This window comes from Myotis nattereri (genome assembly GCF_964212035.1).
Source record: "Myotis nattereri genome assembly, chromosome: 11".
In the NCBI taxonomy this organism is placed as follows: Eukaryota; Metazoa; Chordata; class Mammalia; order Chiroptera; family Vespertilionidae; genus Myotis; species Myotis nattereri.
Window position 1 is genome coordinate 4,525,738 of NC_138086.1, and position 20,622 is coordinate 4,546,359.

The 20,622-nt window shown below is 53.3% G+C and overlaps 1 protein-coding gene across 3 annotated transcripts in view; it reads right to left on the reverse strand.

Annotated features, from left to right (window-relative positions):
* DPP6 (dipeptidyl peptidase like 6) overlaps positions 1-20,622 on the reverse strand; it is a gene marked incomplete at its 5' end in the record, with an annotated part of 642,841 nt that overhangs the window by 466,931 nt on the left and 155,288 nt on the right. The window contains one exon of one of the 3 annotated variants that reach the window (XM_081101873.1): positions 16,387-16,623. The exons of the other annotated variants lie outside the window; for them this stretch is intronic. Within the exon in view, the coding sequence (XP_080957999.1) occupies positions 16,387-16,623 (237 nt within the window). Of the gene's footprint in view, positions 1-16,386; positions 16,624-20,622 lie in introns of those variants that run through there. 3 annotated transcript variants of the gene reach the window in all.

Here is a 20,622-nt window from a genome sequence, read left to right on the forward strand (position 1 = left end):
CAGGCCTTGAAATGGCCTTATTCACGCGGTATTAAAAGGGGGAATTTGCTGGGAGCTGGTCCATCCTTGCTGTTTGACAGTCGCTGCAGGGAAGGAACATCTGCACAGCATATGTTTCAAGGGACCTGGTGTATATGGCATACTGTTCTTAATATGTTTGTTCCCCTTCTTGGCACTATGTGTTTCAACCAAGGTCACCTCTCCGAGAAAGGTTGTTTCCCCAGGTAGGGATTTTCCCCTGAAGTTAGGGAGGGAATACAACCCCTTTACTAAGTGCCAGGCGGGTAGTTAATCACTTTAACTACGAACAATCACGATTAAGCTACATAATCTTTACTCCCTGGAATGGAGATAAGAAACGCCCTAACCTTTGGAATAGAGATTGATAGGATTGGAATCAACTGGTATAAATACAGATGTAACAAGACAACAGGACACAGAACCTAGAGAGACAGAACCTAGTGAGAGAACATGGCAAAAGATCCTGGACAGAACCTGGATAGAACATGGCAAGAGAACCTGACTAGAACCTGGCAAGAGAACATGGCAAAAGATCCTGGACAGAACCTGGACACAGAACCTGGCTGGAGATCCTAACCAGAACTTCGCTGGAGATCCTGACCAGAACTTGGCTAGAGATCCTGGCTAGGCTGCTGATCAACTGAACGCTGTCTCTGTGTCATTCCTTCTTCACCAACTCCGTCCACACCTTTGGGCACCCCTGGACCTGCTGGGGTTGGACCCCAGCAGCCTTGAAAAATAGTGCCCGCCTGGCACGTCTCCCCATCCCTTAAAGGTTAGTGATAGGAACAGAAGAAACCCCTGTCCCACGCTGCCCTCCAGAGCACAGCCTGTCCTCTGCGTGCGCTACCCACTCTCCAGACCGCTGTCCCTCCCTCACCCGCCTGTGGCCGCCTCCTAACTCCCGAACCCGCCCTGAGGCAGAGCCCACGCCCGCCCTCCTGGCCCGGGTCCTCTCCTCTCCTCATTCCCCTGGGCCCCAGAACCTCCCCACCAGGCTGCCTCACCTGCTGACGTGACTCCTGTTACACTGACTTCCTTCTCACTAGACCAGAGTCTGAGCGCTCGGCAGCCAGCATCCCCGGCGTCCTCCTCTGCTGCCCCCGCCCGCTGGGAGTGCCTGTGCTCTTGGGGTCTCCCCTTTGGTCCTGGGAACCCTTGGAAAAGCACCTCGGTCTGCAGACATCGTTCCCCCACGTTTACGTCCACACTCTGTCCTCCAACTCAGGAGGACACCCCTGTGCCCCGGCTACCGCCCGTGCCTGTCCGTGTAAAGGGAGTTCGGTTGGAACGCGGCTGCCTGTCCACTTGGGTCTGCGGCTGCGATCCTGCCTGGAGGTGTGAACCGCAGCGACGAGCCCGCAGAGCCACGAGGAGTTATGGTCTGGCTCTTCCTGCAGCCCTGCTGTCCCTGCACCAGATGGACGGCCCGGAGACAGTTTCACCTGCTTCTCTCCTGGTGTGATGGATGCATCCAATTTCAAGGCACGACGGGTGTGGACATTCAGAAACAATGCAGACGTGTCTACCTGTCACCGAGGTCGCTGTGCTGCCCACACCCCACGTGGGTACCTGGCTGGCACTCAGCTCCCAGTGGGTGGGACACGCCCTTGCTGAGCTCAAGCTGGTGCCCAGGCTGGACAGTGAGGGAATCATCTCAGCCAGGAAACCGGGCACTGCCCGCCTCGGGGGCAGGTGCCCGGGCAGAGGGGAGGGAGTCACAGTCGGCATCTCCTCACCTCCAGCACAGCGCACAGAGGGCGTGACACTGGGCTGGGCTTGGGGACGGCTGGGTTTTCAGAAATGGAGGCCCCAGAGGGGCAGTGGGTAACCCACGCGCCAAAGCACGGAGGCGAGAGGGAGCACGGAGGTTGGAGGAAAGACCAAAGCGTCAGACCTCTGAGACGCCGGACCAAGAAGGGCATCGGCCAGGCTGCATGGAGCCTGTGCTCCACACCAGCGGCCAGGGCAGCCCAGGGCAGCAACGGCACCTTAGGACACGGCTGCGGCTGCGGAGCGTCCCTGAGGGTTCGCGCTGGGTCGGACCGCGAGGACCACAGGGCGAAGCTGGAGCAGCTGCAGTGGTTAGTGGCATTTAACACATTTCCTTCCCGGCAAAATACGTCCCTTTTATTGCTCATCCCCAAAGGCGGGTCTCACCGCAGCTGGAAGGCACTGGAAACCCCCAAGAGGTGTTGCTGTGGGTTCTGGAAAGGCCACATCTTAAAAAGAACCCGTTTTTTTTAAAACCGGACCCAGCATGACGCAAGGGGCCCGGGAAGGAAATCATGAATAATGCAGAAATGTCAGCAGCTGGGCCGGGGAGGCCACCCGGGGTCCTGCTGCCTCTTCGCGGTTGGCCTTGTGCGAGGGTATATTATTGATGTGCTTGCCTCCCTGGACTGCATGCAAGGGACCAACTAAGGAACAGCAGAGGCCCATGGCACACACCTGGAGCCACACCCACAAGAGGATGCGGCTGGGCCTGGAGGCGCCCGCAGGCTGAGGCGTGCCACCCTCACCCCCACCCCCACACACACCCCCGTGCCCAGGAAGCTCAGAGTCCAGTGGAAAGAAGGAAAAGCAGAGAATTCCTCTAAAGTATGACAAGCAGCCATTGCAGTGCACCCTGGGAGTTCCAGGCACCTATGGCAGGGATTGAGGTCAGGGTGGCTTTCAGGGACGGGGGGGGCCATACACTGAGGATCCGTGCCCTGAATTTCCCACCCAAGCAGCAGGAGGCAGAGGGCAGAGGGCAGGTCAGCCAGACAGCGGGAGCCACACACTGCAGCACCAGCCACTGGCAGGGAGAGGGGCGCTGGCGAGTGCCGGCTCAGGGACAGAACACCGGTCAGGACCAAGGACAGAGGCCTGGGGGCTGGTGGGAGCAGAGGGACCTTCTCCCTGCAGCCCCAGGGCATGGCTCCTGGCTCACTGGTCCTCAGGAGCCCTGTGTTCAGCCCAGCAGGTCACACCAGCCGCTGCTCCCCTGGAACACGTGGGACCAGGCGGGTGAGGACTGGCCTCCAGAGCCCCCACTCCTCCCGTGAGTGGTGCGTGCCCGTGTCTCCTGCCCTCCTTGGGCTCCGGGAGTGCGGCCCCACACCTGACGGGCAGGAGGAGAACCAGCAAGGCTGATGGCTTGGCCACTCGGGACCCCGCCTGGGTAGCTGCCACGTCGTGACAGCCCCAATTACACAGAGGGGCTCTGCTTGCAGTCTGGCAGCTGTCTACCTTTATTTCATGTTCTACTTGCCCCCACTCCTGTTTACAACCTATCTTAGGTATAAAGGAAGAACAAAGATATGTAAGGAGACCTGTCTCCTCAACCAGCAGCCCTGCCAGTTCTTGGAACCGCAGGGTGACAGGCAGGTGTGTGTCCTGGGGTTTCGCAGTCCCTCCACCAGCTGTGCCCTTATCTCCAGACCCGCACAGCGGCAGCACCTCACAGGGGCCACCAGAGGTCTGCACGGGAAGTGACCGCCACAGACCGGACTGGGTCACACACCTCCAGGTCCCCAGTGCCTCACTGTCATTCTCCAGGGTCCTGCCCACACCGGGATCTTGGACTTCTGACCGTCAGAACGATTGGTCTAATCCACCCACTTTGTGGTCTTTTGTCGCAGTCGCCCTGAGAAAGCAATCCAGCCGCACGCACTGACCTCCCCCTGGAGAGGGTGTGAGGTCACTGGATGAAGGCTCCCTCCGGGTGCTGAGGGAGACTGCCTGCCCCAGCACTGGCGCTGCCCCAGACACCGTGAGGGCTCCTGCCTCAGTATCACACACGGCAAGTGCTCAGCACATGGTTTTCCCCATCCGTGGCCAAAGCTGGTATGACTAGGAGATGCTGACAGCATTACTGAGGAGCTAGCAGCAGGAGGGAAGACACACAGGTAACTCAGGTCGGGACTCTCTCTCTCTCTCTCTTTCTATATATATATGTGTGTGTGTGTGTGTGTGTGTGTGTGTGTGTGTGTTTGTGTGTATAGATAGATAGATATAGATATAGATATAGATATAGATATAGATATAGATATAGATATAGATATAGATATATGCCAAGCGACCATTACAACCAGTCAACCGAACAACCAGTTGACTGGCTGTTATGATGTGCACTGACCACCAGGGTGCAGACGCTCAACACAGGAGCAGTGCCCCGGTGGTCAGTGTATTCCCACAGCCAACCTCCCGCAGTCCCTCCTCCCAGACTGGGCAAGACAGCCGCAATTGGCCCTGGTCACCGGCCAGGCCAAGGGACCCCACCTGTGCATGAATTTGTGCATTGGGCCTCTAGTTTAGTATAAGAGGACAGGCCAGCAAGCAGAGCTGGATAAGTAACAGGATGGATGTGCCTATTCCACGGTGAAACTCACTAAAGCAAATAAGACAACCTGTAAGAATTCAGTGTTTCCCAAGCTTTTTGGCCATGAATTCCCATCTGCATGGTCAAGTGCCAAGCAGCTCTACCTCTGCCAATCTCGGCTCAGCCTTGCCCAGGCCCCGCCCAGGCCCTGCCCTTTGTGTGCGGTAACAAAGCTACAGAAACCACTCCAGCTGCGCAGGAGTACCTGGATATTCTAAAGCAAAAGCGAAGTCACACATGTCATTGCCAATAGAGAGAAACAGGTCATTCAAGGTCAGGGATGATGCAAAGTGACATTTTTTGAGAAACATAATGAGAAGCAGGCTCAATACTTTTGTTTTTAAATGACTCCAGTCAAATCCATATTAGGACAATTTTTTTTTATAATCCTCAGCTGATGATGATATTTTTTTACATTGGTTTTTAGAGAGAAAGTGGAAGGGAGTGAGGGGGGAGAGGGGAAGAAAGAGAAAAACGTCGATGTGAGAGAGACACATTGATTGGTTGCCTCCAACACTCACCCTGACTGGGCCTGGGGAGCGAATTTGCAACCCAGGTACGTGCCCTTGACCAGGAGTTGAATCCGGGACCCTTTGGTGCGCGGGCCGACACTCTAACCACTGAGAAGCACTGGCCAGGGCTATACCTGGACCATTTTTCACTGCTTTCCTAAGTAGCTCCATCGATTCCACGCTTTCTCTCCACCCTGTAACGTACCTGGCTCTGCTTGCTGGCCTGTCCTTTTATGCTAGAGTCCCGACCTGAGTTACCTGTGTGTCTTCCCTCCACCTGCTCCTAGCTCCTCAGTAATACTGTCAGCGTCTTCTAGTCATACCTGTTCTGACCGCTGTCGGGGAAAATTATTTACTGAGCACGTATCGTGTGTGATACGTCAAGTTCTCATCACACAGTGGACGCCAGCCCTGTACTTCAACACCCATTTCCTAGTTTATTGCGGGCGTTGGGCATCTTTGTGAACACCTGGTGTGTCTGGCTCTTTGTTGATAGGATAAGATCCTGGGGTGTACTGTGGAGACCCCATGTCCTCGGCATAGGCAAGGTCGCGTCGGTGCTCAAGCTCAGGTCTGGGTCCCGGCCGTACCCCCACCCTCGACGTGGCCTGCCTGTGGGGCAACGCCCTGGCGGCCGAGGCCTGGGTGACTCCGCCAGCGTTGCCAAGCACAGCTCGGTCCAGTGGAACATGAGAGCACGCACAGCACGTATTTGCATGCCCACCCTGTCTGGCAACAGAAGATGAGAATTGCAAATCTTCACGTGGCATAATTTAAAGTGTCTGGAAGGAGACACACCTCAGGAGAGGCTGCGGCCGGTCGCTGGTAGAAGGCGGGTAAGTCAGGATGGAACCTGGAGTTCAGCGCCGGGTCCTCGCCCGCCCTGGCTGGCCCTGGGGCAGCTCTGGGGGTGTTCTCACCAGGCGCTGGGGGCTCCCAGGAGCCCAGGCGGCCTCCTACACTTGCAGAAGCGGGAAGGGCTTTCCTCCCAGGAATCTGCATTTTGTTCCTGGGACTCGTTTTCCTCTGACGATATCCAGTTCCAAACTCCTCGAATTTGACCTCCTGCCTGTCAGCGAAGGAGAGGACCAGAGTGTCCGGGAAGAGAGAAGCGAAGCTATGTGCTTTTTCTTTCCCTCAAGTAGGAAACCAGGAAACGCAAATTTCTAATCAAAAGCAATTGATCACCTCCTGTATTTACAGAAATCTTTTCTCAAAGATTTACATTTTCTCAAATGAGACCTTCTTTCTACTATTTTCTGTGATAACCACAAAAAGTCAGCAAAAAGTACTCATACATAAAAATATGTTTAACTCACACTTATTTTTAAATTCACACAGAATATTACCCGAGCTAAGTATTACACATTTTAAGCAAGTTCTGCAAAAGTAAATGCTATGGTTTCCCCAACAGCTAACTTATCATCTCAACCGCAGTCTTAAGTGGGGCCATCAGGAGGGCCCGGCTCATAGTCAAACAAGAAAGGAAACTTGAAAAGAAGAGTCCGTTTGCAGACACGTGTCAGCCGCATCGAAGGCTCTGGGTTCTACTTCCAGAACGTGTTCAATTTCAAAAACAGCTTGGAGGACAGGGTTATAGGACCTGGATGACTCAGAGAGAAGCGGACAGCGGTCCTTCAGGGAGGTTCATTCATTCATTCACACATTCGCCCAACGATGTTTACTGGGCCCCTTGGAGGTGCCAGGCACTGTCCAGGCACCGGTACATCAGAGGACGAGTCAGCCAAAGACCCTTACCCGAGTTCAGTTAATATGCTGACACAGGGGGACGCAAATAGGACAGCACAGGAAGAACAGTGTCTGCTGAGAGGAGAGATGCCAGGTGGCGAGTATCATGCGGGAGGGGGGTGGGCAGCGCAGACTTTACTGGGAAGTGACGCAGGAGCAGAGACCTGAAGGCACGAAGGAGCCAGACAAGGGGCTGCGCAGGGAAGTGTTCCTGCAGATGGGACAGCCAATGCAAAGGCCCGACAGCGAGTCAGGGCCCTCCTGTCGCCAGAGGAACCTTGAGAGCCGTTGTCTGGAGTGAGGCCAGAGCATGAGGGGCAGGAGGGGACCAGAAGGGTGATGACTTGATCGGGCAACACGAGGGCATCTGTCTGAGTAGAAAATGACTCCCAGGTGTCTCGTGGGAGTGGGAGATACCGCAGACTGTGATGACTCCTCAAGGTCACCTCCAGCCGCAGACGCTGACTTACCCGGGAGCCACAGGGGGCCGCAGGGCAGAGGTAGCAGGGGAAAGGGTCCTGGCAGGGACCTGGGGTCCCCTCAGTGCGCCCCCTGCACCTGCAGAGACAAAGCCGAGCCAATGGACAGGGAAGCTTAGCAATGACTGCATATCCGTAGGCCAGCGGCCAACACAGAAGCAGATGGTCAGCTCCCGTTACCATAGCAATGAGGTCCCTGTCTTTCCTCTCCCTGTAAAGGATAACCAATCATTAGGGGCTGAGCTGACGTTTCCTGTGGTCTCCGCAAAGGCCCGTCCCTTCCGCGTCTGCACTGACAACCCTGTCCCAACGCACAGGAAACGGAAGGGCATGGGCTGTGGGCTGCCAGCCGGCGGTGTGCCCCTGACGGGGTGTGGCCCAGGGAGGAGACACACACGGAGCCGTGGGCAGATGGCTTCCTTGGACTTGGCCATCCCTGCAGCCCATTTCTCTCAGACGAGAGAACGAACGTCTGCCAATTGAGAAGGAAGGAGCAGGCGAAGAAGGCCTGGGCGTGTAGCGAGGTGTTGAGTGACGGAGCCCCAGCGTGCTACAGGATCTCCCATCCCCTCCACGCATGTTCCTGGGAACACGCGTGCAGTGGGCAGTGAGGACACTGACCCGAGGCAGCATGGGGACGAGAGGGAGGAGTGCACGCACTCAGATACGCTCTGCTCCCAGGCTGTGGAGTCAGGGACTCCAGCAGGAGCCGTGGGCGCGGAGAGCGGGACCAGCCCCCCGGCGACCAGAGCTGCTCGGCAGGTGGCTGCCTCCTGAGGGTGAGCACGCCCCCACCTCGCTCGGCTCCGAGTTTTCAGAGAGATGAAAGCCACCTCTCAAGACTTCTCTAAAGGTTTCTCATTCTTATCTGGTCTTAATTTTTTTCTTCTCTTGATTTTTACATTTCTATTTCTTTACTAGAGGCACGATGCACGAAATTCATGCAAGAGTAGGCCCTCACGGCCCCGGCTGCCTCGGCCCTCTTTGTTTGGAAGGTCATCCAGACGGTCGTTCTGATGTTCAGCTGTTCGGTCAATTTGCATATTATGCTTTTATTATTGTAGATTTTTTACTCTTCAATTCCAATTGGCACACAATAATATATTCGCTTCAGGTGTGCAGCATAGTGGTTTGACATTTATATAACTTACGAAGTGATATCCCCCAATATTTCAAGTACCCATCTGACACCACCAGTCAAACTTATTACAACATCATTGACTCTGTTCCCTATGCTTTACACCCCATGACTATCTTGTGACTCCCAACTGGTACTTCTTTTTTATTTTGTTAATATGTTTTATTGATTTTTTACAGAGAGGAAGGTAAAGGGATAGAGAGTTAGAAACATGGATGAGAGAGAAACATCGATCAGCTGCCTCCTGCACACCACCTACTGGGAATGTGCCCGCAACCAAGGTACATGCCCTTGACCAGAATCAAACCCGGGACCCTTCAGTCCACAGGCCAGGCTCTATCCACTGAGCCAAACTGGTTAGGGCACCAACTGGTACTTCTTAATCTCTCACCTTTCTCACCTGTCCCCCAACCCCCTTCCCATCTGGCAACCCTCAGTGTGTTCTCTGTATCTATGAGTCTAGTTCTGCTTTGTTTGTTCATTTATTTTGTTCTTTAGATTCCACAAATAAATAAAATCATGGCTATTTGTCTTCCTCTGACTGACTTAATTCACTTAGCATAATTCCCTCTAGGTCAGTGGTTCTCAACCTTGGCTGCACATTAGAATCACCTGTGAATCTTTTTAAAATACTGATTTCTGGGCCTCATCCTCTGGAAATTCTGTTTCTTTGTTATGGGGTGGGGCCACAACATGAATAACAAAGAAACAGAGTTTCCGGAGGATGAGGCCCAGAAATCAGGATTTTAAAAAGATTCCCAGGTGATTCCAATGTGCAGCCACGGTTGAGAACCACTGCTCTAGGTCCATCCATGTTGTTGCAAATAGTAAGATTTCATTTGTCATGACCTAGTGACCTGCCACTGTATATATGTACCACATCTTCTTCATCCTACCATCTCGTCTACTAATGGGCACTTGGGCTGCTTCCATATCGTGGCTATTGTAAATAGTGCTGCAGTGAACACGGGTGCATATAGTTGCATGAGGCATATGATGGGTCTGAATACAGCTTAGAAAACTGAGTGTTTTTGAAGAAAACAGTTGGAGACTAAGGCTGGTGATTCTCTCTGAGTTCTTCCACCTTTCATTTCTGCTTCATCCTCCCCCTCTACCCTTGCACAACTTCCTTTACTCCTGGTTCTTCCAACGTTCTCTTATCCCACGTCTGCCCCCTTCTGGCTGCTGCACCTTAAATATACGATGTGTGTAATACACACAGTAGAATGGACATGTACAGTTATATAGGAACACCATGGACAGTGTAACACAGAGCCTGTTGCTACATACTGTTCACAGTTCCCATACATGCTGTTCAGAGTGTTTAAACTCTATGATGAATACAGTTAATCGCCCACTGCAGCGTCCCCCGAGAACACAGGAGACCAGGCCAGGCAGGGCTCCTCAAGGCCCCGAGAACATGAGGGATCTGCCAAACGGACGCACACACTTACTCACCGTCCTCTCATTTGTAAAATTAGATGTTATCAGATTTTGAAACGTTCCTTTTCAGATGGTTTCACCATGCTCGGTCGTTATAACGATAAATGTTCCAAAAACCATTACAGGACGTGAGGGTGTTTGTTCTGTGCTTTTGTTCCTTTACATGTACAATGAAATCAAACCAGTGTGCAGAGAATGGAAGCAGCCCACAAAACAACACATGGGCACCAAATGCCTTCAACACTAAATTAGGCAGAATTAACTTTAAAAGGATTGCCACGGATTGTTTTTAAGGCCGCGCTCCATGTGAGGGATCGATATCTCTTGCAAGAAGATTCCGCACGCATTGGTAAGTGCATTGTTAGCATCGGGGTAACTAAAAGGGGCAGGGTTGCACACAATCAGCATGTGCATCTTATTCAGCAAACTCTGCCAGGTGCTTGCAAAAATTAAACTCATTAATCATTCTGACTCTAAAGGAGGAAAAGCTTGGGGTACAATTTTTTTTTTTTTTAAAAAAAGCTCTATTTTATGAAGAAAAAAAATGTCCAAAGCCAACATCTAGAGAAATTTCTGTCTACATAGTAATACTAGCATGTTCATCTCATGTGGGAAAAGGAATTGATTTCATTGTCAAAAATATAAATTAATATAATAGCCAAGATCTGGAAGCAGCCCAAGTGCCCATCAGTAGATGAGTGGATGAAAAAGCGGTGGTACATTTACACTGTGGAATATTACACAGCCATAAAAGGAGGAAATCTTACCTTTTGTGACTGCGGGATGGGCCTCGGGGCCTTATGCTGAGTGAGATAAGCCAGTCAGAGGAAGACAAGCACCACATGATCTCACTCATATGTGGAATCGAACCAACAAAATAAACTGACAAAGAAACAGACTCATAGATACAGAGAACAGACTGACGGCTGAGAGAGGGGAGAGGGATTGTGGAGCCGAGTGAAAAAGACGAGGGGTTATTCAAAAAAACACACAACCCTAACAACAACCTAAAAACCTCGTAGACATGGACAACAGCATGTTGATTACCAGAGGGAAAGGGGGGAGGGGGACTACAAGAGGGTAAACGGTGGAGAAATGGTGACGGGAGGAGACATGACTTGGGGTGGTGAACACATAATACAATATGCACCTAAAACCTATGTAATTTCATTAAGTAAACTCACCCCAATCAATTCAACAAAAAGGAAAACAATAAATAGTACGTTATTCTAATGCTGCGGACCTCCTATGAGTTACTTTAAAAGTCTATGCTGGCAGCAATAAAAAAGGCATGATGGCAGGTAAAGCGGCTTCCCTGCCTATCTCCAACGTCCTCCTGGGACAGAGCTCAAAGCCCCGGGGGAAGCAGGCGTTTCACGTTTCCCAAACCACTTGGCTTTAAGCAGCACATGCTTTGCTGGGCTGACCCTAGAGCAAAGGCTTGTTAACACACGGAAATGTGTTCGATAAAATTCACGGTAACAACTGACGCATCCAAACACAAAGAAATGAGGCTTGCCCTTATTAATTTTTCAAGCTAACAGATTAGCTCTTTCTGGTGGTTCTCCTGCCTCGCCAAGGTATTACGAAGGTGAAGGGAGATACGGCGCCCTGCTGTGAAAGGCTGCGCGGTGCATGCTGAGGCCAGTGTGCGACGCCACAGCTGGCTTCACCCTCACCACGGGTCCTACTTCCCGGTAACACAGACAGCTTCCTAATGATGACTACATTGTCTGTGCTGAGATAAGCAAATTGCCTGTGGTTTTGTTATAGGTATAATTTCAGCAAATTCTTTACAGGTTTTAAATATATTTTTTAAAGTGACTTATATTCCCTCTGCGGTACTGTGCAGCCCTGTTACTATTCTGTAACTGCCATATAGTCAGCGATATTTCATAGCTATGTATGGTGCCAGGGGGGCTCCAGAAATACTGGGGGAACCCTTTGTGAAGTACATGGCTGTCTAACCACCATGCTGTACACCTGAAACTAATACAAAGTATTGGACAGCGACTGTAATTGAAAAATAAAGAAAGGGAGAAAGAAGGAAAGAAAATGTGTCACTTTACCAAAACTTTCACAGAGAGACTGTTTTATAGTAAATACTTCCCATGTGAGTAAAACATGTTCTAAAGAGCAAAATTAATCTTTCTAAGCCGACACCCAGAAGGGCGCGATGGCATAGTACCACTGGGCATTCAACCCCTTCGGGGACCTCAAAGCTCATCTGGTGAGAGACTTCATGTTACAAGGAAACCGCAATCCTGAGAGAACGTCACCTGAACATGCTCCAGACACCGTGCCGGTCGGAGCGCGCGTGGGGGAACACGAGAGGAGAAGTAAGGAGATTAGGCAGGAAGTAATTTAGACCGAGCAGATGTGAAGGGGTGGGGAATGACAAAGCTGGGCGTGCATTCCGGCTGAGGTCTTGTCCCCAGCACAACAATGACCTGGTGTCTGGCTGCTTGACGCGTGGAGAGAAAGCCTGGAAGAGAGCGCAAAACAGGGATCACCCAGGTCCCTCCAATTCTCCAATCATCTTCGGGAGAAATGCACGTCTGTGTCATAAAGTGCTTAGCGCCCTGCTGAGACGGACACGGCAGAATACCCTCAGCCCCCTTTATCTTCACTCCCATTGACCCCACACCTCATGTGTCTTAAGAGGAAAGCTTGAGAGGGAAGAACGGAAGAGCAGAGACCCATACCTTGTGCTGTGGGTTCTCCAACCTCCTGCGTTAAGGGAGAGGAAGGGTGAGGGGTAACAGTATTAGAGCAGCAGCATCGCATATGCACGAGGACTTCCCGGGCCCCGCAGGGAACAGCACCTGCGTGGAGGTGCCGTAAGGAGGAGCTGAGGCTGCTATGGGACATGCCTCCCCGGTAAAAGCGCCAACCCGCCCATGCTACCCCACCGCGCCCTGCTGGTGAGCACACTGCGCCCTGCCACGCCGGTCGTGGGGTAATGGCACCACGCACGCGGTTGACGTCTACCTTTTCCTCGTATATCAGGAAGACAATGTGAAATGAAATACGTAAAACAACACTGAAGCCCGGAACATAAAAAAGAATAGGACATATAAACATCTCTGTGGAGCCAAACTTCTTAAAAAGCTTAAAGTTGGTAAATCCCAGGGAGAAATGGTCAGGATGCTGGCACCAGCCAACGGAGAGCGAGGTGGCGGGAGAGGCGATGGACTGGCTGGTGGCGGAAGGACATGGAACAGGCCCTATCAGGCCGACACACGTCACACGAGGGGTTCCTTGCTCAATCCTTGTTTTGCCAGTTCGCTGTTTGAAAATCTTGTTGTCATCACATCTGTACTGTTAGGAAATCATGTTTCACCAAGAACAAAGACTGTGGGCATGCTGATGTGACCTCAATAATACGATGGTCCTGCCAGGAGCCACGGCCTCCCAGGCCCATAAAAATAAAAACCACGCACACCTGAAACTAAGAGAATATTGTACACCAACTGCACTTTAATAAAAAGTGAAAAAGAAATGCTCAAGAAAGGGGCACAGCAAAGTTCGGTATTTTAAAATTAGTCACCGTTCGTTCCTTTTGAAGTGGCTAAATTGCATTAAAAGTCACTTCCAGCAACATTTCCTTTAAGAGTCAACTTATTTTAAACCTACAGAATGAATTTTAAATCAAAATAGCTATTGGTTCCTTAGAGGGGTTGCTCAAGTAATTGACTTCGCATTTAAATGAATCTAAGATTGATGAGGAAACTGATACAGAAGGCACCCTAGCCCTACGTCTATGTCAAAGTTAAGCTTCATCTTAGAGCTGACCCAGCCCAACAGGCTTCTCTGTGGTGCTACGTGAAAGGGCAGGTCCCTCATACGTGTAGTTTGTGCAGGTGTGTATGCATTGCTATTTACTTACCATGCAACACCAGCACTGGACTTACCTCTGCCAGACCTTGAGACTACCTTAAATTCCATTTTATGGGGGCTCACCCATTCTCAACCACATTCAGGCATGTACATGTACACACACAGAGGACTCAAGAACTCCAACTTACTGCCACTTTCTGATAGGATACGAAGCCCTCTGGATTTTAAAGGCATGCTGGCTATCGTCCTCTCGGTGGCTAAGGCAGGAAAGCTGTTTCTGTACCTGAACAGCTGACAGACAAGTCACAGAAGAGCAAATAAAGCCACCAGCCTTCGTGCCCGGGCCATGCTGGTGGGCCAGCCTGCTGGCGATGTCTGTGTTCCAAGGCAGAGAACACTTCAGCACCTTGGACAGATACCTCCTAAGCCAGGGGCGTTGCAAACCAGTCAATGCTTCAAATGGAGGCGCCTAGATCCACAGAATAAAGGCAATTGTTCCTAACTAGCCGTTTATCTGAAAGTTTAAATGTGGATGGTAAAATGATATTCAAGATTCTTTAACCTCGACAAGGGCTGATATCAGAAAAGCAGTTCTTATAGCCACTGTGTTTCTTTAGCTAGCACCTCTTATCTTAAGCTAATTACGCCCTATTCTTTACTATGTACAACTATCTTTGAGTAAATTTTAGACGTTAACTTTTCCAATTTTGAATAACTTTTCTGAGAAAAGTACATCAAAGTTTTAAGAAACTGATGCTACATTTAGCCCTGTGACATTGATTTAATCATACATTTTTTACTAAGTTTATATATATTTCACAGGATATGTTAGGCTACATTTAAAGCTGCAGCACACACACACAGCACACCACACACCCCTGTGATTTCCAAGAGAAAACACGGATGTCTGGACTTAATGTCATTAGGGAGCTCTGCCTTCAGAGCCCTGCCGGTGGCAATCATTCACGAATGTTAAACTGCCCATTTGTTCCTTTTGTTTATCTGAGAAGCAGCTCTGTACAGATGTCACGTGGAAAAGAAGGAAATATATGCTCGGGGCTAAGACGAGACAGAAAAATAAAGGGATGGGTGGAGACCATGTGAAAGGAAATGCAGACCCGCTCCCCTTGCCTGGCTCCTGGCGACACCTACAGTCCACTGAGGAGAAACTGCACATTGTTCTCACTCCAAGCAACACAATTCCACGGGTTTAAGTCAGATGTAAGGCAGAAAGTGCATCATTTTTGTCTGCATTGCAGCTCAATTGTCTTTCCCAAGATTCTCAGTAGGTTAATCCTCTGGCACCTTCCCGGACCCCAATGGAACCCGCCCTCAAAGGCTCCCAGCCCCTGAATCCGATGCCTGACGCGTCCCTGCATGTCCCTCCGGGCTGACCCGCTGAGGTGCCGTCTCTCTGACAGCTCTCCCTGTGCCTGGGTGTCCGCAAGGGACCCGGGAGAAAATAAAAGCACCTCCCACAAGCTCTGGTGCAGGGTATGTGTGTACGGCTGCATCTGCGCGCGCGCGCGCACACACACACACACGCCACGGTTCCATCTCCCACAAACTTTCATCATCTCTGTTACAGTCTCCATGTCCTCCATTCATAAAACAAAACAAAAGCGACCAATAACAACACAACCTCAGTGGGTTTTCCCTCCAGAATTGTCCCAGTAAAAGCACCCCCCCCCCCCATACACAACCTTGTACCATAAAATAAATGCCAAGCAGCGCGGCAGGTGACCCACCTAGTACTGGTCAAGGACCACAGCCTTCGGCTCAGGGCAGGCCTGTGCGGCCCTGGGTGTGCCGGGAGTCCGAGGCCTGAGGGAGGACCTGCACCCCGTACACCTAGGTGGGGCTCCTCGGGGGTGAAGGGGGGTTCTAGAGCAGGACACACCTCGCACACCTCCAGGGGCTGCTGCAGTTGCCCAGCCCTGGGGCCTGTCTGAGAGCTCTTCTGGGAATTTTTTCTCTTTTCCTAGGAAGAGAAGGTGCCAAGAAAGGGCAGTTTTCTCTCTTCTGGTCCTCCCTGTCCCGGGCCCTATGAGTGGCCGGGTGGTCAACAGAAGGGGTGCACACATCCCTCTCTGCGGCCCCTGGTGCCCAGCCTGAGTCACTGGTTACTAAGGCCTATGCGATTTACTTACCATGCAGATCTAACCTTTGCAGCCTGCTCCCCAGAAGTTTTCAGGCGGCACAGTCTCGGGCAGGCTAGTCCAGGCCAGGGAGGGCAGAGGGCAGGCCCATGCCCACCAGCAAGACCGGCGGGCCTAAGGCAGGTGTGGGGCTCGGACACTAGAGCTATTTATTCCTTCATTAAAGACAATCCCCACGCGGGCAGTGGGGGCAAGTGTCTTGGCGAGGGGAGCCCTGGGCCTTGTGAGTGAGGGACACAGTGTGGGGAGGTGAGGAGGCACAGTGAGCGGTGACAGGTGGGACTGTATCCTCCCTGGTCTTAAAGCATCATCAGGGAAGACCAACTTGTAAGCACAGCCAGACCTAATTCTCTGCTTGGGATCCACAGCCCGAGGCGGTCAACAACAGCCTCCACGCATCCGGCCTCTCTGGCCAATTCCACGCTCCGGGCGCAGCACCACGAACCCTGCTCTCTCCCAAGCCACCAACTCCTGGCGCCCGCAGACTCGCCCCAGGACAGCGCGACAGACATCACCGCTCAGGAGAGCATTTGGGGGTGCTCCCCTGAGCAGTGGGGGAGGGGAGGGGGAGGTGGGGAGAGGAGGGCGTCAGAGACTATCAGAGACGCAGGGAACTCGCTCCCCTTCTCCCTGCGTGCTGGCCCGAGCCCGCGCCCCCCGCCCACCAAGATGCTCTTACGTCCTCGTCTTCACAGTCGCTCCGCGCCTGGTACTGGAACCGGGGTCGGCCACCCGGGCCGCCGCCGCCGCCGCGCTCCCGGGGCACCGCCGCGGGCGCCTGGGCTGCCAGGGACTTGGGCCCCGCGCCCTCATCCTCGGGGCCCTGGCCGCCCAGCAGGCGGCTGGCCTCCGGGGGCGCCGGGAAGGACCGCGAGGTGTTGATCTTGCCCGTGAACCGCTGGTACAGCGAAGCCATGGGTCCCCGCGCTCGCTGGCTGCCTGCCGGGCGCTTCGCTATTTATTCCGCTTTCTTCCTCCGGGTTCCCGCTCCCACCCTTCGCTGGGGAAGCGGGGAGGGAAGGCGAGCAACTGCGGGCTCCTCCGCGCGCCCCGGTCCGTGCCCGCCGGCCGCCGGCTCAGCTCCTCGCCCCCTCCCTGGCGCGGCTGGGGAGGCCGGGTCTGGGGGCGTGTTCTCTTTCTGTTTCCTTTTCTGTTTTTGCAACTCCTCCCCAAGGCCACGGAGAGCCTCCGGGAAGCCACCACGGGCAGGAAAATACAAAACAAGAGAAAGGGAGGGAACTGCCTGGGCCCCGGTCGGCACCACCGAGACAGCAGGGACCTCCAGGGCGCATCTCCCTCCGCCCGGCCGCGGCCCCTCCTTCCCACGCGGCCCGCCACCCGCTGGGTAATGGCGCCTGGGTGGCGGGGGGCTGGCGGCGCGAGGGGCAGGCTCCTGGTGTATGTGGGGCGCGATGGGGGGCGGGCTTGCCGGTCGTGGGTGCGGGCTAGGAGCGTGGTTAAGGGGAGGGGGTGCCTGCGGGGAGCCCTGGGCGCTGAGGACCCCCGAGATGGCACTCCGAGGCGCAGGGACGGAGGGAGCGCGTGAGGGAGGCCCCGGCGAGGAGGGTGTCAGGGACCTGGGGCAGCACCGTAGGGTGCCCGTCCTCTCCTCCGAGCGGCGCTGCGCTCCGTTCGCATCCCTGGCAGCTGCGACCCCTCCAGCGCCCCCTCCCGCTTCCCTCCAGCTGCTCTTCCTAACTTGGAACTGCCACAGCCAGGACCCTGGGGTGCGCCTGGGGGCAGGGAGGACGAACTACCGGGCTGGGAGGGGGGAGGCTGGGACACCCCTTCCTTCCCAAGCCAGGCTCCGCTCCGAAACACCCATTCCCGTCAGCGGCCTCAGAGGAGGGGAGGGAAGGTCAGGGAAGGCGAGCGAGGGCCTGCGGGAGCCTGCCCAGCCCCGCCTCCAGCTCCTCCCCGCCCCATCCCTGCCCGTGGCCAGCCCACCTTGGCTTTCTCAACGCAGGCAGAGGCTGAAGCCCCGGGTTGCGGGCAGTTTCCCAGAGCTTGCTCCGCCCTGCTCCCGGGGCGGGCTGGGGAGGGCAGAGAGGAGAGTGGGCGCCCGGGTCGGCGCACATTCACTCTGGCTGCGTTACCGCGGCGCCAGCGCCCCCGTGTGGGAGGATGCGACTGGCCTGGGCGCTGGGGTTTCTCCCTCCTCCGGGCCTCCAGGCCTCTCTCTCTCCTGGATCTGAGCCATTGTCTCTACAGAGGCCCTGGGCTCTCTTGCTTCTCCCCAGCCCCTCCCCCCTCCTGTGATTATCCCATCCTGAGCGCCAACCTGGCTGACCCCAAACTCCAGAGGAGGGAACAGGGGGGACCCTGCACCGGCCCAGACCCGCCACTGCTCTCTCCACACCTGGACAGGTGGGCCCTTCGCCTTCACCTCTTCCTGGACTCAGGAGGCTCCCTGCTCCACCGCGTGGGTAACACCGTTTCTATGTCGGTTTTCGGAACACGGGCTGCCCCTCAGCAGGCCCTACTGCGGGCTCCGGGTTTGGCCTTCCTGGGTCCCAGTCCAAGGCCACCGCCTGGCACCACTGCCCAAGCCCAGAAACCCAGAGGGCCTGCCTGGCCCTGGCCTCCTCTGCCTCTGCCCCTGCCCCTGCCCCTGCCCCTGGAGGGGAAACTGGATGCTGGGGACACCGCCTCCTGGGACAGGACCCGCCCGCCCTCCATGGGCTCCCGCAGCTCCGAGCCCCGTGGGCACTTTCCAGGGTTAACCAGCACTGATGCTGCCCCTGTGGTCTCCCTTCACGGCGCACCAAGTGCAATCGTTAAATTGGTCGAAAACGATGAAAACAAGGGGCACAGTGTCCTGGAGCTAAGCGGCTCCCTGAGGCCGAGCCGACCCTGCAAGCAGATGCCCCACCTCAGGTGTGTGTGTGTGTGTGTGGGGGGGGGGGGGGCGTGAAAGCTGACCACCTGCTTCCCTCTGAAAGCAGAGGAATAAAACTAAACGCTAAAGTCATCACCATTAGACAAGCAGAAAAGCGTGCACTCTGCCCCCTGCCACCAGCTGTGCCCACACAGGCTCCCCTTCCTAACGGGACCGGAAAGGGGTGCTCACGCTGCTACCTGCGGCCAGATCTGGACACTTCAGTCAACATGGACGCCGTGAGGGTCTCACCTATGTGATATATATATGTACATATATGAAATATGCATGTATGTACAACACAAACTGAGCACATACATAAATGTGTGTACTAACATTTATATATGTGTGTGTGTATATATATACATATATATGATATATATATGTATATATATACCTTGTGCACTAACGTATTTTATACAAAGTATAGCATCTCTATGGAAGTAGTTTATATATCACCATACTTTATAGATCTATGGGCATCAGCCATAACATTCAATGTGGCATAAAGGCACACGTGTCCCTAACTTTTAAAAATGATATTCTCAAGTGAGCTTGAAAATATTCCGATTACAATTTGGTCAAAATTAAAATCCTCTCCCCATCCCCGCCTGACCTTGGGGAGTTTCAAGTGCATCGCTGTGAATGATATGGATGCTCTGCTGGTGATACACCCGACATTGGCTAAGTTCACGCCTGGAATTATGGGGCAGCCTTATGGCCTTGCCCCACCCTCAGGGAGGCTGGGAGAAAAGCTAGATGTTGTATTCAGTTGTGTGTGTGTGTGTATATGTGTGTGTGTGTGTGTGTGTGTGTGTGTGTGTGTGTTCTGGGAGGTTTTAAAAATGGTTTGCTGGAGGGGTGTATGCTCAACCCATGTTCTATGCCAGTGACAATAAAATTTAGAAGGGCTTCAGTGCAAAACAATTATTCAGACAATTGGATGAGCACCTTATTAAAATTATTCAGAAAATGAAAAAAATAAAAGTCATAACAATTGGAGGGAGAGCAGAATTACAACTTTGTGTTGGGAGAAGCAAGTATGAAAACTGAACAGGAGAAATGGGGGGGGCGGGGCGGGGCGGGGCGGGGCAAGCAAGAGCCCCCGGAGGCAGGCGTGAAGGGGGCAAGTGACCAGCAGAGGAACCGGTGACGCCCACCCGGGAGGCCCTCAGCTGAAGGACAAGGCGGCTCCTTTCTCCGCCTGCGCACTGGGCGCACCGCATGTGGGGGGACGGCTGAGACCTGGTGTGCACTTCTGCATGCATGTTTGCAAGCACGCGGGCATCACTCCAAGTTTCCCCTACATCTGGGTGAATGAATTTCAGTCTTTAGTTATACAGCCAGGGATCTGAGGTCCCAAATGCACAAAAGCAAACCGATGAGTGAAGTAAACCAATCGCAGAGAATTGCAAGTGAGGGCATTTAAGGTTTATGATGCATCTTTTTTTTTTTTGCTTATTGTCTTCAATAAGCTTTTCAGAACCCCCTCCCCCAAGTCAGGGAAAAGATACTGGGAAGAGCAGCAAAACTTGGCAGTGGGCATTCACACCGCGGGAGCACTGCGGAGGGGGTCGCGCCTCCCCCGCCTGCTGAGCACCTCCAATATGCTCAGCTGAAATGGCTTCCACTCCTGTTGTTGGGCAGGTTTGCGGACGTATTTTTGAAAATATTTTATGGATCATCTCATATCAAGATTTTATTCCTTAATACTAAAAATCATGTCCACTGACCCTTTTCCTACTGAGGTGTGAGTGTGTCTTTATTTTCCCTGAAACCAACTTACCAAACAAATAAGGCAGGCCACTGGGAATTAGGCAGATGCTGCAAAATATGATGGGGGCTCATTTTTTCAAACGACAGTAAAGGCAACTTCTGGGTCTCCATGCAGGCCAAGCAGGTGGAAATACCAAAGCACATTGCCTTTCGCGGCCTGGGCCTGATTTTCAATGGCTGCGAGGTTTTCTTATTTCCAGGAGAGAATTACACCCTGCAGTTTACTTCCCTTCTCTCCGAGGGGAGGAGGGCAGACCCTGT